Source organism: Macaca mulatta, chromosome 16, assembly GCF_049350105.2.
Source record: "Macaca mulatta isolate MMU2019108-1 chromosome 16, T2T-MMU8v2.0, whole genome shotgun sequence".
Taxonomy (NCBI): domain Eukaryota; kingdom Metazoa; phylum Chordata; class Mammalia; order Primates; family Cercopithecidae; genus Macaca; species Macaca mulatta.
In genome coordinates, this window is record NC_133421.1 from 52,345,002 (window position 1) to 52,362,661 (window position 17,660).

Consider the following 17,660-nt stretch of genomic DNA (forward strand, 5'->3'; position numbering starts at 1 on the left):
GACAGGTATGTGCCACCACTCCCGGCTATTTTTTTTTCTTCATATTTTTAGTAGAGTCGAGGTTTCACCATGTTGGCCAGGTTGGTCTTGAACTCCTGACCTCAGGTGATCTGCTCACCTTGGCCTCCCAAAGTGCTAGGATTACAGGTATGAGCCACCATGCCTGGCCTGAATTTCTTACCGATAACAGTGGTCTGGTATCCTTCATAACGTCCCAACTTCATAGCATCATTTTAGTGGAGCTAACATAGCTCAAAATTAGAATACACATTCTGTTTAGCTCTAACAATGACAAGTGGGTCAAGGGGTCAGGCATGACCCTGGTGGCTTAATACCTACCATATGTTAGTAAATCCAGCAGAAAAGAGAAAATCATTTTGCTGATCAAATCTCAGAGGGCCTGAGAGCTATAGGTTGGCCACTTGGAACTTAGGTACTAGGAATGTATTATGCTCTTCCTGTTTGAGAACCTTATATTCAAGAAGAGGATGCCTGGGTAAAAAAGAAATTGCACTAATGGTGGAATTCCAGGCATGAACAAGCGCCACAGCTTGTAGAACTGTCATGTTTAATGGGAGTCAGACTCGAAGACCTATTCTTACTAGAATGGAGTTCCTCTGCCCTTCAAGTGGGATAACAGAAGAATCACCTGGCTCGGCCTCAAAGCCCAGTTTTTAGCCCTGGCTGTCCCTGCTTTTCTGTGCAGTTGGACGCCACACTTCACTTCTTTGGGACCTGTGTAACTCTTCTCTGTTGCAAAGAGGTTGCAACAGATGACCTCTAGATGACCTCTAAAGTCCCTTCATCTCAGACCCTGCTTGAGCCTGTCTGTAGGGAGAAGGATGATAAACCCAAGTCCTCTGAGGTTGGTGCTAACACAGCTCTGGGGTTGGTGACTCATCTAAGTGAAAGATGCCACCCACCGGCTGACAGTGGGTGAGACACTTCGCTGGGCTTTTTGGAGTTGTGAAGATCTAGTGTAAGTGAGAAGTCAACGGTGCTTTTGGGTTTTGGGGGTTTTGTGACGATTATATGATACCACACTCACTTTTTATTGCTTCTCTGGCATTTACCAGCTTCTTCCTTACCTAAGCACAGTTATTTTTGTGTGCATATCTTATTTCTCTTGCCGGGTGACAAACTCTTCTAGGGCAGGGACTCAATCACATGTCCCACTTAGGACCTAAGCCCAGAGTCTTCCCCACAGAAGGCTGTCAATGAGCATCGGCTGATGATGGTCAGGATGCTCTGATGCAGTGGATGAGGGTATGGGCTGGGAGTCACTGTTCTGGGTACACTGCAGCTGAAAGGCAGCACTGCCTACAAGCAGCAGCCTCCCTAGCCCCACAATCCTCCACCCCAGTGGGGGCACATTCAACGCCCCTGGAGGGGTCCAGAAGCATGATTCATCCAGCAGATGGGACACAACTATGGCAAATTGGAGCGCCCTGCTCTGTATGGGTGCTGATTCTCAACCCTGGTTGCTCACTGGACCCACCTGGGAAGCTTTAACAAATGCTGAGTTTTGGGTTCCACCCCTGCGATTCTGCAGAGCAGCCTTGGCACCTGGACCTTTAAAAGCTTCCCAGGGCCAGGTGTGGTGTCTCATGCCTTTGAGAGACTGAGATGGGAGGACTACCTGAGGTCAGGAGTTCAAGACTAGCCTGGCTAACCTGGTGAAACCCTGTCTCTACTAAAAATAAAAACAAGCTAGCCAGGCATGGTAGCGGGTGCCTGCAATCCCAGCTGCTGAGGAGACTGAGGCAATCACTTGAACCCAGAAGGCGGAGGTTGCAGTGAGCCAATGTTGTGCCACTGGACTCCAGACTGGGTGACAGAGCCAGATTCTGTCTCAAAACAAACAAACCAACAAAAAACTTCCCAGATGACACCAGTGTACAGCCCAAGGTTGTAAAAAAGTAAAATTGTGGCACACATCTTCAGTCTGCCAGCCCCTCCACTTTGCAGAAGCAAAGGCGCTCCTGAGAATACAGGGGTGGTGCTAACCCTTGTGGCCGGTCCCCTGTGAGAGCCAATGCGATGTCTCCACTCAGTGCAGTGGTCTCCGTCCAGCCTGGAGGAGCTTTAACCTTGGCCCCAACCCCGCCCACAGAATCGGGTGGGACCTGGGTCTCTGCTCTTTTAAAGGCCTTCCAGATGATAATGATGCACAGTGTAGGCAGAGAATCCTTGATTTAGCGAGAGCTTTGGGGTCTTTGTTTTTAGTTACCACTGAAAGGGAACTGCCCTCTGTCCCATGGGCTGGGAAGTATTACGTCATGAACCCTTTTCTTTGCCTCCCATTGCCTTCTTGGTCTGAGAAGACACTGGTCTGGGAGTGGACTGCCTGGGGAATGGTTCTGGTCCAGTTGCTACTTATTTCTGTGATCTTGGATGAGTCAGTGGCCCCTCTGTGCCTCTCTCCAAGGAGGAGATGAGAGAATTCTGGCTCCAACAGGTGTGATTAAGGGGAATCTTTATAAAAGACTCTCTCGTAATATGCATCACCGGCCCTGAATGGTCCATTACGAAACAATTTTTCCTATGTTGTGCTTGCTTAAAGCACTCTCCACCCTCTTCCCCAGCACGCCCGCATCTCCCCAGCAGCAATTTCTATAGATGGTTCAAACATTCTTGGCTAAACCCAATGTTGCTTCACTGAATCCAAACACGAAAAAATAAGCAACCAAAAGAAGAAACTGTCACCCAGAATGTAGGAAACATGTCCTACGAGAGTTTGGAAACACCGCCATCTGTCATCCTGGCTGGCCCAGGATGCTCCCACCTCCCAGGCAGACCAGCCTGATGCGACAGGGCTGGTTCTTTCCAAGGAAATCCATAGCCCTGACTTCCGCGCAGAGAAAGACAGTGGCTGGAGGCTGCAAAGGGGCGAGAGTGGAAAAAAGGTGGATGGCACATGTCTGGAATGGGAGGACCAAGGGACTCAGATCAGAACAGAGGGTATAAAGAGGAGGAACAATTGATAACCAAAGGGACACATTTACATGATCAGATTGTCATATTTTGGTTTGAAAGAAGATGTATTTCCATTTGGAAAAAAAAAAAAAAACAACTTACCCCAGCGTCCTTGGCATTTAAAATAGGAATCTGTTTTAAACACATATTTTTGGGAGAAAGTCTGACATTCCCAAGGGTACCAACCCATCACTCCTGCGGGGACCCCCGGACAGAGGAGAAGGTTGGGGCTGCTGGTTGGGGAAGGGGGTGCTGGGGAGTGAGTGTATGGCCTGGAAATGCCTCGCCCTCAGCTATAGCTGGGAAAATGACAGGCATGTGGAACCTGTCATCTGTCCCTCTGGAGAGGGGCCAAATGTGAAGGCCAGGCCTGTCTGTCTGCTGGGAAGGGTGAGAGGTTGGCGGCTCAGGTTGGTCCTGTTGCCTAAAGGAGAGAGGTCCCGCAGTCAAGAGCCCTAAGGGTGTTAGTTCCTAAAACACAGGGATGGCACAAAACTGCCCCAGATAATTTTTAATGCAACTGCTGTTTAGCTTAATTTTAAAAAAGATATGTATGTAACTCTTCAGACTGATAGAACTAAAAAGAAGGTGCACTGCAATGTCAAACCTTCGTGAGGTTTCAGAAAGTGTTTCTGTCTGGGCACTTCTGATCGGATGAATGGGTTTGTGGAAGCATAAAATAGAAGTTAGGCAGCACCCGTGGGAAGCAACAAAGAAATCCTCAGAAAAGGCAAGAGCGGAACCGGGGGCCCAGCCAGGAGCGGAAGGTGTATGTCTGTCCATAGGTTCCCTGCGACTGGGAAGCACCCAGGAAGCGGAGTGGAGCACCTGTCCCACCCCCCGGACCCAGCAGAGGACCAGGAGTAGGGAGAGACCTTTCCCTGGCTGCCCACAGCGGGGCCTTTTGCCACGTTGGATCTTGTTTTTGGCAAACAGATTCTGCAGCTTGAGAATGGGCTTTGGTCTCAACCTCAACCTGTCTCCAGAACAACGTGGAGTCGTGGGCTGTGGAGGGAGAGCTCATGCCTGTCCCCAGTCTCTCTGAGAGGGGGCATTTTCATCCCACCCCTAGGGGGTGCTCCAGGCTCACAGCTGAATTCCACAGCAATTCCTCCTGCCTCCCCTCTTCCAGTAGGGTACCTTTCCCACCTGGGCTGCACATAGAAATCCCCTGCGGAGCCTGAAAAATACAACCTGGGCCCTACCTCCAGAGATTCTGATATAATCTGTCTGGGGTGCAACCAGGGCAACAGAAACTGCCAAAGCTCTCCCAGGAATTCCAGCTTGCAGCTGGAGCTGAGAACACTGCAGTAGGTAGTTTGTGTCCTGTGACTCTCTCGGGAGGCAGGAAGCAGAAAGCTCTATCTGGGGACTTTGGCCCAGTATCCTTCTCCCTGGGCCCGTTCTACCCCTGAATCACTAAATCCCTCCCCAAAGAGGGCTGGGGCCTAGCATTCAGTACCTGCACTCACCCAGAACTTCCGCAGTGAGCCACAGCAGAACTGATAACTCAAGACCCATTCTCAGCCCTGTGCCCTCTCAGTAAATACTGAGTGCCTACTACAGGCCAAGCTCGGTTATAAGCACTGGAATCATAGCAGTGAACAACACACACACAGTCTCTGCCCTCATGGAGCTTAGAGTTGCTAGCAGTGGACAGCAAAGGGGCTCTATTTATGGGACTGGGGTCCCAGGACAGGCTGCACACAGATCAACTGCCCAAGGAGAGACAACTGGCTAATGGTAAGCTGGGCCTGGGCTAAAGGAGGCCGTGGCTCACTCTTCCAGGAAGAAGGTGGGGGACCTGTGCCTCGGACCCCTCTAGCTTGGAACCAGGCATTGGCTGTGTCTGCTCTAGGGTCTTCTAGCTGAGCTCAAGGACCTAGGTGTGGTTACACCAAATGCCACTTGAAGACAGAGGGAGCCCTCGGAAGACTCAGTCCTCAGGGACGAGAGTATAGGAGTGGCCATTCCAATGAATCCTTTTCTCCAAGATCAACTGGCAAGAGAGAAAGAAAATGGAGGTATTCCCATAGCTATGATCTTGACCTACCCCCAAAAGTCTCACCACTTTGATTCAATTCAGTTTAAAAAAAACTACTGAGCTGGTCCCTGGATACATGACCAAGACACAGGTAATTCTTTCCAGTTACTACCCACTGAGATGAGGGCAGGGGACAGATCCCTGACTTCAGAGGCCCTGGAGAGTTCCAGCCTCAGGCATCATTGGCCTGACCATCCAGGGCCTTGGGGATGATGTGGGTTTCGCTGCAATGCTGGCCAGATGGCTAGCATCAGGAATGGCTGACATATTACAAGGGCTCTGACGCCAGCTCCTGGCCCTACAAGGACACTTGGTTCAGCATCACTCTCTGGCCAGCGAGACTTCAAGGGAGAGAATGTCCACATGGAGTTCATTCCAAAGCCAGCCCTTGCTACCCTGTGCCAGCAGCCTGTGGTTCCTCGATAGGCCAGGGACACCCACTTCCCCACAGAACAAACATCTATCTGCCTGTCTTTCTGAGACCCAGACCGAGACCTTCAAGGTGAAGGATTCCAGCTTCTAAAGAGGCATCAACAAACTATCTGGAGAGTTCTTCTTTCCCATCACACCTTCCTCTTCCCTAACTTCTCATAACAATGGCAATTTCTACTTTTCAGCCACTCTCTCATCTACCACCAATGGCTGTCAGGACAAACTGCGAATGTTCTGACCATTGATCCTTCCAGAGTTCCCTGTTCTGATGCTTTTTACACTTCTCCCTGTACCCAAAACTTCAGACACCCAATTGCCAGAGAGAGTCACAGTTTTGCTTCCTTTCAACAGGGTGTCTTGCTGAGACCCTGAAATCTTAAGCTCTCTTTGGGTTCCTTCTCCACGCCTGCTTTCTCCCCAGCTTCGTGCCACATGCGCTTTTTCAATGAATCCGCCATAGCAGGATCCTAGACTCCCATCCAATGGCCCTCACCTCTGCCGACCAGGACAGCAAACGCTCAAGTCTCGAGCACTCTGACTTTTGCAGGGAAAGGTCTGAGGCCAGCCCCACAGTTCTCTTAGTGGTACCTGCTTAGGGATTCTACAGGCTTTCTCCTGACCCCCAGGACCAGCTTTGAAGGTGCTGGGATTCAGGTAAGGCCAGGAGCACCCCTCCCCATCCCTCTGTGTCTATCCTGCCTCCTCCACCCATCCATCTCTCCATCCTTCCTTTAGGCGTTTAGCATATAGTCACCAAGCACTATGCCACAGGCCCTGCCCTGGATGCAGTTTCCTACTTTGGTCCCATCACTAGCTCCATGAGTAGATGAACATCTGTGATCTTAAATTCCCTCCCCTAGATGTTCCACCACTTTTGTCTCCTGAGTGACGATGTTTCAGATGTTGAAGGGCAGACACCGCCATGCTGGGTACCAATCCTTTTACTGGTAGACTGTGGAGCAGTCAGGGAGTCTTAGGGGAAAGCCCAGCATGGTGGGGAGGCACTTTGGCTCAGGGCAGAAGCCATTTACCAGCTAGTGTAAAAATATCTACAAACGTCAACAGCCAGTAGTTTATACCACTACCCTCCAGCCCTTGTTGAAAAGGTGGATAGGAGGACAGTCTTCTCTATTCCTTACTTTCCTCACCTGTAAAATGGAAGGGCTCGGCTTTGATGATGAGAAAATAGTCATTACACTAATGATAACGCGACACTAGCGACCATCTGAGCACTTTTCATGGCCACGGAGCATCCCTGCATCATCTCAGTCAGTCCTTGCTACAACACTACAAGGAAGACATTACTATTCCCATGTAATAGATGAAGAATTGTAGGTCCAGAGAGGTTAAAGAAAACAGTACACGATGGTGGTTAAATCCCATTTCCCACACTGACTAGTTGTCGGACCAAAGACAAGTTACTTAACTTCCCTCTCTGCCTCCTTTTCCTCCTCTGTAAACCCAGTTACTGATACCTCCTCCTAGGGCTGCAGTGAACATCAGTGATTCGGTGAGATGATGGCGTTGGGCGCTCAGGACGGTTAGCTGCTGCTCGGTAAGTGGAATAATAACATTTATTTCTATTTTTATTATTATTGCCCAAGGTAATAACTGTAGCGGAGCTGAGAAATCCCTTTGGTGCCTTCCTATTCTAAAACCCTGTTAATTTACATGGCATTTCGCATCCAAAGGGCTTTAATAGATAGCATTGATAATTCGCTTGTGAGTGATGGGGTATGTCTTATCTGAAGTGCAGGCTTGACTCTGGTGGGTTAATCTGACAGCAGGAGGTGAGGGCTTGCGGGGGCCAGGGAGGAGCAGCTGGTGTGGCCATCGCCCCGTGAGGTGGTCACCGCAGGCATGAACGTGGAGCCCGGAGCCCCAGTGCTTGCGCTGGTCAGCTGGACTGATGGTTCCCAGTGCCCTCCTGCCCTGATGTGCTGCCCTCGAAACAGGGTCTTGCCCAGCTCCCTCCACCTCCTCTGGACCAGAGGAGCCTTCCTGGGTCCTTCCACTAGAGTGGAATCCTGTTTGCTGCTCTGTCCCCAACGAGCAGGTGGGGGTCCACGTCTCATTCACCACTGTGTGCCCCGCATCCAGGGCAGGGCCTGTGACACAGTGCTTGGTGACTATATGCTAAACACCTAAAGGAAGACTGGAGAGATGGATGGGTGGAGGAGGCAGGACAGACACAGAGGGATGGGGAGAGGTGCTCCTGGCCTTACCTGAATCCCAGCACCTTCAAAGCTGGTCCTGGGGGTCAGGAGAGAGCCTGTAGAATCCCTAAGCAGGTACCACTAAGAGAACTGTGGGGCTGGCCTCAGACCTTTCCCTGCAAAACCAGGCATGCCCTGGGGGCAGCCAAGCACCTGCTCAGACTCGGGTGGGGCAGCAGGGCCTCAGTGGGAGGAATAGGAGGCTACACTTGCCTCTTCCTTTCCCACCTCAAAGGCAGTCAGCCCTGGCCAGCTGGCATCCAGAGCCCAGCGGGGCTGCACAGCCATATGCACAAAGCCTCCAGCAGGGGAACAGCCTCCTATGGCAAAGGTGGGGTCAGCATTCCAGGCTCACAAGGTGTATATCCGGGATTCCCTGGGTCTGGGAAGAGTGGCACTGGCTTCCCAATGCCAAAACCTGTGGTCCGGCTGTTTCAGCCCAAGTACTAGGACAGCCTCTCCCCCGATGGGAAATCCATGGAGGCAGGAATGCGAGGGAGGGAAGACACACCGTGTTTGGGCCTCCTGCTGATCCTCGAGGTGGAACACCCTCTCCTCATCATCTGCCTAGCGAACTTCTATGTGTGCTCCAAAACTCAGCTTGGATGTTGCCCGCTATGGTCTGAATGCTCATGTCCCTGCCAAAATTTATATGTTGACATCCTCACCCTCAAGGTGATGATATTAGGAGGTGGGGCCTTTGGAAGGTGATTAGGTCATGAGGGTGGAGTCCTCATGACTGGGATTAGCGCCCTTATAAAAGAGACCCCAGAGAGCTGGCCACCTCTTAGACCATGTAAGGACAGAGCAAGAAAATGGCAGTCTACGAACCAGGAAGTGGCCCTCACCAGATGTCCAATCTGCTGGTACCTTGATCTTAGACTTCTCAGCCTCCAGAACTGTGAGAAATAAAATTTATATATATATATATTTTTTTTTGAGACAGGGTCTCATTCTGTCACCCAGGCTGGAATGCAGTGGCACAATCACAGCTTACTATAACCCTGAACTCTCGCCTCAGCCTCCCAAGTAGCTGGGATTACAGGTGTGTGCCCCCATGCCTGGCTAATTTTTAAAATATTTTGCTGAGACAGAGTCTCACTATGTTGCCCAGGCTGGTCTCAAACTCCTGGCCTCAAGCAAACCTCCTGCCTTGGCCTCCCAATATGTTGGGATCATAGGAGTGAACCATTGTGCCTGGCCAATTTATGTTGTTTATAAGCAACTCAGTCTATGGTGCTCTACTACAGTCACCAGAATGGACTAAGTTCTTGTCCCTTCCTGAAGGCTGTTCAGCAGCAGAGTCAATGGCTCCCTCTGCATCCTGTGCAGCTGCTACAATCACTCAGGAACACATCTGGCCGCATGTGGGATGCTCCTCCAGGCTCTGAATTCCCTGCACCCTTGCTTAGCATACTTGTGCCCCAGGAGGCCCTGTCTCAGGTCGGGTGCTGATGACCGTCTCCAGCTCTCTGCAGACAATGTGCCTTTGCCCCAACTGAAGAGACAGAGAGCAGAGGCAGTGACCCAGTTGGCTGGGGTCTCTCAGGGGCAGGGGATCCAAGCTGACCAGGGCTCTGCAAAAAAGTCTCTGTGCAGGATTCCTTTCAGCCTGGAGAGGAGCGGGAGATGGACACACCTTTGCCTTCTGCTTTGTCCTTGGCTGTCAGAAGGCACCAGCTGCCCAGACCTCAGGCCTGGCACTGCCCTTTGCCTAGAATTTCACATGCTGAGTAATTTATAGTTTTTTGTTGTTGCTTTGTTTTCTAAGTTGCAGCCTTTCACTTGCTTTTTGCTGATGGAAATGAAAACTGAAGGGCTTGAAGAAAGGTGATTAAGTTCCTGCTAGCAGACTTAATGGGGACTTTGTAAGGCTGGTGGTACAGGGACCTAAGCAGGTGGGGGGTGGGGGAAAATGAGATCTGGTGGGCACGAGGCCTCAGTCCACAGAGGACGAGGTGTGGGGTCACCTGCAGCCTCCCTCACTGCAACTGCTGCCATCCTGTCTAGCTGGTGGGGCCCTCTGCTCCTTGGGCCAGGCTGCCTTCCTTGGTCATGACACTAACCTTTTCTAAAGCACTAGATCATTCCCAGTCCCATGAACCCTCTCAACAATATGTAAGGAAGGATCAATAGCCCCATTTGACAGATGGGGAAACTGAGGTCTAGAGATGGCCTTATTTTCCTGGCAAGCTAAGGGCAAGAACTCAGTCTCCTGACTTCCCGCCTGAGGACACGGGGCTCTGGGCTGTGCCATGGGGAGCTGAGCGCTCACTTAGTCACAATTCCCTTTATTTATGCAGAGGAGCTTCAAGAGGCACAGAAAGCTGATCGAAAGTGAAACCCACAATTCTCGTCAATTCAGATTGCTCCAATTCATTTCTGCAAACGTTTATTAAGTGCCTATTAGGCACTGTGCTCTGCTTTCATCTGGGAATAGAGTCAACTCCTGATTTTCCACGCCGAGGGAAGAACATGGCAACATATTCACAGCCTTGACGAGCTTCGTGCCGTGGCCGGTCTGGGTTTGGGGTGTGCCACTGAATTTTACTTCTCCGTCTTCTTTTAAAGCAGCAGACATGCTTTCCTGACTAAGCTTGCCTTTAATATTCAAATGAGAGGATAAGCCCCAAGTATACACAGGGCCAGGTGGTGCAGGAGTGGGCTGGCCACGAGGGAGCTGGCTTGTGATTTGAAATCTGGCTGTGGATCTAATCTGGGAAGGGGTAATCCCTAGAGACATGGCTCGAGGGCTGAAGGGATGTTCAGATTAGAGGGCTGGTGATGAGACAGATGTGTGGGGGCCGCTGTGTCAGGAGGGCTTTCCTTGACAGGGAGCATTTCTGTTTACAGTGCTGCAACATCTAGCTGGGGTCCCTGGACGCACAAGTCCGTGCTTATGGCAGCCTACCTGGGAAACCGACTAGCCTGTCTTGATATTTCAAGATCTGTTTCCCTACTAGCAAGAAACCAGCCATTGCTCACTGGTTGGGCTCCATTCCGGAAGCCAACCAGAAGCATGCACCAGGCAGAGCCTGAGGGTCTGTCAGGGGTCCCAGTGAGGGCATTTCTGGGGCAGGAGATGAGGAAAGAGCCCCTTAAAAACGGAAGCAGCAGGAAACAGGGAGTTTCAACTTACAGGAAAATGAGGGGCCATCCAGGCAAGCCTGGAATCGCCTCCCCAGATAAGACTGCAGAGCCTGGGGAGGGGGCTCTGTGCTCTCACTGAACTAGGCCAGAAAGAGCAGGACACAGGAGACACCAAGGAAGGAAGCAGCTCCCTGAGCGCATCCAGGGGTCTCGCCTCTCCTGAGTGGGGACTGACCACAGAGGTCTCTGCCACTTGGGTGGGCTAGAGGAGCGGGTGAAGGGCTCTGAAGTTGCCTCCCCTCGTGGCCCAGGTTACCATTCCCAGCCGGGGTCGTAGGCCTTGAGCATGGCAGCTGCAGCATTTTTGAATGTTTTGCAAAATGTCAATGACCGGACAGATCTGGCAGGTGGGTGACAGCAGGTTCAGGATGCAGCCCCTTGCCTAAGGCCAAGGCTTCTCTCTTGGTCACCTTGCTTATGCCAGCTCCTCCATCTCCTGAGAACTTGGGTTCCCTTCACTCTGATTTCCATATCCAAGCTCTACCCCTCAGGCTAAGACAGACCACTAAGCCTCTGCCTTTGCTCAAAGACCCAACGACTTGACTGAAGCTTACCTTGCAAGCTGCCCTACAGACAATGGACTACGGCGGCTTCCCTCCAGAGGAACAGGATATCCCTGAGCTAGCATATCTCTGTCCTCAGACACCAACCCTCCCCACTCCCCCGCGTATCTTTTAGAGTGATTGAAAATCACCTGGCACCAAAGAACCATCAATGGACAGGAATACAGAAGGCAGGCTATATGGCAGACAGGCTGTGAGTTCTTCCTGGTGCAGCAACTGGCCGCATCGCTAATCACAGCTGTCCTTTCTGCTGAGCTAGGACTTGGCCTCACTATCATTCTGAAGCCAGTGCTCCAGGAAGCCAGTACTCATCAGTCAGCATCAGCACCCGAGAGCAAACCTGTTTTCCGTTGCTGAAGAGGTAGGAGCACAAACTGGCACTTTGAGAACCAGAGTTCAAGTTCAGCAGGCTGGGGAAGGGTCTCCCTGCCTGGGGACCTGCGCTGCCCCTGCAGTTTGCACACAGTATCCCGGGAGGGAGGCTTGAGCACCAAGCCATGAGATGTTAGCTTGGCCTCCTGGCCACGCCGAGTGCTCTGTGGCTGAGGCGACTGTTGGTTGTCAAAATATTGGCCCAGAGGCCTTTTGGCAGTTAGGGCCATATTAACTCTGCTCTCCCCAGTAGAACTGCAGGGCTCAAAGAACCCCGAGCTAGCCCCAGGCAGGGAGCTAGGGATGGAGCCAAGAGAGGATGAGGCGGAGAGGAGGTGGGGTGCGGAGAGGAGAGGAGGTGGGGTGCAGAAAGAAGGGACAATCCTCCAGACTCACCCTCATGGCCCCTCACTTCTCCAAACTCCTCTGACTCACTATGGAAGTTCGACCACATCACTTCTGTATGTGAAATCATCTCTAAGCATTTCATATTCTTTGGGGATCAAATTTAACTTCCTAAACTTGACTCAGCAGGCCCACCATGGCTCCAGCCTTGTAGTTCTCCTCCCACCCAAGATGCTTCTGCAAGCTCCCTGTGCACTGAACTACTCACAATCCTTGGGACCTGCAATGCTTCCTCTCTCAGGTGTGTAGCAGAAATTGCTAAGTGTCTACTAGTAGCCGTTCCACTCTTCTTTCTTAGTACCAAAATCCTTTATTTTTAGCTGAGCACATGGCTACCTGGAAAAAAAAGACACTTCTGAGCTTTCCAGGCAGCTGAAACTGGTCATGTGACCAAGTTCTGACCAATGGGATCTAAGCAAAATGTCCTGCATGACTTCTAAGAAGCATTACTAAAGGGAAGAGATGTATTCCTCTGGGATGCATATGTGATGGCTGGAGTTTGAGCAGCCTTCTTAGAGTATGAGGTGGAGTCTTATGCTGAAGAGAATAGAATGAGATTAGAGAAGAAACCCAGACCATGAGTATTATGGAGTCACATCCAGGCTTCTTTTACATGAGAGACAAATGAATTCTGATTTTGTTTAGTCCATTATTATTTTGTGTTTTATTACTTTTGTGTTTCTCTTCTTTCTTAAAACTATCTGATTCAATGTCTAAGCATGTCATTTCTCCGTTTCCTCCATTTCTTCCTTTCCTTCTTTACCTGGTTAATTCTATTTGGCTTTTTGAGACCCAGTTCTGGTGTCACCTTCTCTAGAAGGCACTCTGGGCAAGCAGCCCACCCTTGTACCCTTACAGCATAGAGAGCTTCTCTCTCTCTCTCTCTCTCTTTTTTTGAGACAGAGTCTCACTGTCACCCAGGCTGGAGCACAGTAGCGCGATCTCGGCTAACTGCAATCTCTGCCTCCCAGGCTCAAGCGATTCTCCTGCCTCAGCCTCCCAAGTAGCTAGGACTACAGGTGCCCGCCACCACACCTGGCTATTTTTTGTAGTTTTAGTAGAGATGGGGTTTCACCTTGTTAGCTAGGCTGGCCTTGAACTCCTGACCTCAGGCAATCCACCCACCTCGACCTCCCCAAATTGTTGGGATTATAGGTATGAGCCACTATGCCTAGCCAGACCTTCCTTCTCTCTAGCGAAGTGCCTGTCTTATGATGTTCAACTGGTCTTATCACTGCTTCTCTCGCCCTTGGCTAGCCCAAGAGCATCTGAAGGAGTCAAGCTTATCCATGTCCAGATGCCTGGTACCTATTTCAGTACCTGGTGATCAGCAAAATGGGGAAGGAGGGAAGAGAAAGGATGGGGCGTGAGGGTGGGTAGGAAGTCCTAGCAAGTCTCTAGCTTCACGTAGGAATCCTGTATTATTCCTTTCACTGATGACAGATCCATCATGGGGGATAAAAATGGGAAAACCACCGTGGAGAGCTGACTTAGTAAGAACATCAATGCCCACTATTTCTAAAACTTCCAATTTTATAGCACTTCCCAACTTACAAGGCACATTCATGCACATGTTATCCCTTAATTCTAACAACTCAACTAACTAGGCACTTTCATTATCTCCAGGGCTTGGAGGGGTACCTGACTTGCTCAAGGCCACATGGCTACTAAGTGGCCAAGTGGGACCTGGAAACCAGGTCCTCCGGCTTCATAGCTAAGAACATTCCCACTGTACACTGGTGCCTCTTCCACCTGCAGTGCTCTGCGGAGTCAGGAAAGCAGGCCACGTGCACAACCACACGCAGGCCCGTGTGCGCGAGGGCAAGGGTGCGCACATACCGAGTGCACAGACAGATGTGAGGGGCTCCAGATGCGTGTGGCATTTTCACTCGAGAGGGGAGCCATGGCACAGGAAGGAGCATCGGGGCGATACCGTGCAGCTGGTGCATGCAGATGCTCTGCCGCTCTGCTCAAGGACGGACCACCTCAAGCAAGTACAGGGGACGCCAGGAAGCGGGGAGGGCTGGGAACAGGCGGCAGCCAGGGGGAGTCTGCATGCTTTTAGAAACTGCACTAGGGCTGTCATCGGTGCTGGTTATTCCGTGCATTCACCTCCCCCGGAGCGAGAACAGGACACTGTCAGGCCAAGAGACGGCAGCACACAGCATGTCCGTGGTAAACAATTTATTTTTCTACCTTGGTTGCTTACAGGGGAAAAAAATAAAACGTCATCAGGGAGAAGCACAGATGAACTATATACAGAGATGAAGAAAATTCACAATGGCTAAAACGTTTGTGAGGCAAGCATACTAGGACAAGTTCACCAAAGCGAAGCAATTCATAGCAAAACAAAATATGGGAGGGGAGGGGGAAAGCCATACAGATTTGTTCTTTGAAAAAAAATAATACTCATGAAAAGCCTGTGGGAAAATAAAAGGAAACTAACCAATTATTACATCAAGCATCTTTAATGAGATGAGCCAAACTGCACATGTAGGGTCTCGAGGACAATGACATTCAAAGGTATGGATTCACTCACATCAAATGCATCAAATGGAAGCGTGCGCGCAGGTCACTTCTCACAAACTACCAGCACAAACAACACGGTGACTCTTGAGGGTCCAACTGAGCGGTATGTCATTAATCCAAGAGAGTGGGTGTATTTCAGTCAGGGAAATGGTGGGAGTCAGGCATGGGAAAAGATCCTTCCAAGGGTGATGGGCAGGAGTGCCAGCCTTGAGATGGGGCCTGATCAGGATGGGCCCCCTGTGTTTCACCCTCTCCCACCCCAATGGTGCCAGCAGGCAAGGCCAGGCCAGCATGGGCAGGGAGGCAAGCTGGGGAAGGCGGGGCCCACTGTGGATCGGTGCCCACCGTGCCTGCCATGTGGTAGCACCTGGGTGACTCCACTGTCCCTTCTTGAAGACAGACAGGCTTGTGATTATGGCAACAGCCACTGCCCCAAAAGACAAAGATAGTCAGATAGTGTTTCTATAGCTCCTCTTCCAGATTAGGTTTTTCACATTCTTAAGAGAATAGTCTGTCTCTGTGTGTTCACCTTTATCACTGTCCATCGTAAGACACAGGTGCTCCAAGTCACGTATTTGCAACCCCTCTGGACCACTAGCACTTCAAAGCTCACCCCATGAAATGTCCCCAGTAAGCCTGTTTGGTCATGACTTAAAAAAATTTGATGTCTTCTTCCTAGCTTCCCCTGAGGAGGCTCTACGAAGTTTGTGAGAAGTTTCCCTCTGGCCCCGTTACATTCTGGGGAAGTGGGGTTGGTCACAATGCACACGAGAAGCAAAGTGGGAGGGGACTGGAGAATATTCTCTTTTTTTAATTGAGTGAAGAAATGAGGACATGAGTCTTTTCCAAGAATTAAAAATGAGAAAAAGAACATTCATTCGAACAGGCAGTTAGGACAGACTTTCAGTGAGCACTGACGGGAGCGGGGGCGGCCCAGGCCAGGACTGTGTCCTCTCTAGAAATGGTCGCAAACCCCTTTGCTATGCCTCTCTTAAGAGCTAGTTGATAAAAATTATGTCTTGTGAAATCGGCAAATAGTCTGCAAAGTGAAATAAGAACAGAAATTAACAGATTAAACTGAAATGAGAAGTTCAGAGCAGGGAAAAGAGAGGAAGCAGGGGAGATCCCTGATCACAACCCATAATAATTCAAGACGGGATCCTGATCCGAATTCCGGGCTGGGGTGGACACCTGGATGTGGGAAGCAGGAGCTGTTCCCAGAGCGGCTGGTCACCATCCAGCCTTTCTAGAAAAGAACTACTCCCCACTCTAAAAACTATCCAGTGTCTAGCCTTCTCTAGGAACATTACATTTATTCTCACAGAATTCTGAAGATGGGCACAGCCAGGTGCCACTTGCCACCAGCTGTGTGGCCCAGGAAGGTCCCTGCAGCCCCATGTCACATGGCCAGAATGAGGCTCTACTAAGAGTGCTATCTGCACCCCCAGCCAGATGAGATGGATGTTCATAGAAAGGGTAAATCCAGGTGGAAAGGAGGACCGTTTATAAAGGGGATCAGACTGCATCTTCCTGAAAGGGGACCCAGGCTACCTGGTTTATGAGTGAGAACAGCCAGGATGAAGAGTCTCGGAGCTCTCTAGGACCTGGGCGTGCTTTCATTTCTCCCAGCTAGCTGTCCTGCATGGCCCTGCTAGGGGGACTCAGAAAGGGGCTGGGAGAGGTTTGGGATCCACGCACAGCATGAGGGGGGCCGGAGGTGGGAAGTGGGTAAAGTGGGCATACAGTGAGGACACTGAAAAGAAAGACCACAAAGAAAACATCAGGACAGTTGGGAGGTGACATGACTGCTGTGCAATGTCACGAAGTCACAGGATCCCCAGGGTGTGGCAGGGGTCCGCAGAATCTACCTGATGGGGATGAGGAGAGGGCAGAGGGCTGGGCTGCCCCATTTCTGGGTCTCCCTTCTGTACCCCAGCCGCCTTGGCCAGATCCACCAGAAACCTTCCTTATTGGCATGAGGTGACAGATGGAAGTCAGGGCATCCCAAAGCTTCTCTGTAGCCCTGGCCCTGAGGCTGTGACTCCAGCAGGCATCAAGTTGGTTCTAGAGGGGCTCAGCTACTCCTTGCACTCTTGACTGGAACAACACATGAACCTACCTAGGCTTTGTGTCTGGAAACACTTGGCTACTTGGGAGGCATCTGGGATAAGCACAGACACAACACTCCATAAGAAGCATCTCCTTTGGGAGGGGGTCAGGAGGGGAATAGACTCCGACCCCAGCTTGGCTCCTCAGATGAGTGGGGTGGGCAGTCCCAGCCACGGGGCCACCCTTCCCAGTTCAGGGCCTCTCCACTCTTACCCTTTCTGAGAGCAGGCAGCCTTACTCTTGTGGCCACTGGTGGCCCCTTTCTGGCCATTAGTTAAAAGAACCAAGAAGCTTCCATAATGAGTGGGAAGGTGGGAAGGATGGAAAAACAAAAGTTTGATGGTTGAGAGAGAACAGGGCAGCTAACTCCCAAAGGTCAGGAAGCTGCTGTCTGTACACTGTAATGCCTGATTTCTGTCCCATTCAAACCCAGCTGATTGTATTAAGCTGCAGGGGCTGTGGCCATGACAGATGGGTCCTGAGTATAAACACTCCAACCCCACTCTATCCTCCTTTCCCCAGCTCAACCCTCCCAATTCCCAAAGCCTTGGCTTTGGTGAAGGGCTGGCACCCAGGGGACCCTATCTGACTCTGCCCAGCCTCAATTTGGTCACTGCTGCATCCGTCTGCCTGGGGCAGGCCCAGGGATGCAGGCCATGGAGGCAGAGTTGTACTCTGAGCCAACTCATGGGGGCCCTGGGGCAGGCCCTCTGATGAGACAGGTGCCTTAGCATGGGATCCACATTGATGCCCTCCCCCAATTATTCCATGTTAAGATCCCTCAATTCTAACCTCCTGGGACTAGCATCACACTCGGGGCAATGGTAGCCTGATTAAGGAGGGGAGCAGGTTGTGCAGGCTGAG

General features: G+C 51.0%; 1 protein-coding gene across 20 annotated transcripts in view; it reads right to left on the bottom strand.

Moving 5' to 3' along the window:
- Nucleotides 1-17,660, bottom strand: part of MSI2 (musashi RNA binding protein 2) — a 433,576-nt gene that overhangs the window by 38,123 nt on the left and 377,793 nt on the right. Inside the window, exon 11 of one of the 20 annotated variants that reach the window (XR_013406457.1) lies at nucleotides 12,814-13,080. The exons of 18 other annotated variants lie outside the window; for them this stretch is intronic. Coding sequence is in view for 1 of the 2 variants with exons in the window: in XM_015119179.3 (XP_014974665.2) it covers nucleotides 15,686-15,726 (41 nt within the window). In the remaining variant the exon portion in view is untranslated. Of the gene's footprint in view, nucleotides 1-12,813; nucleotides 13,081-14,327; nucleotides 15,727-17,660 lie in introns of those variants that run through there. One more of the 20 variants, XM_015119179.3, reaches the window with a different exon arrangement.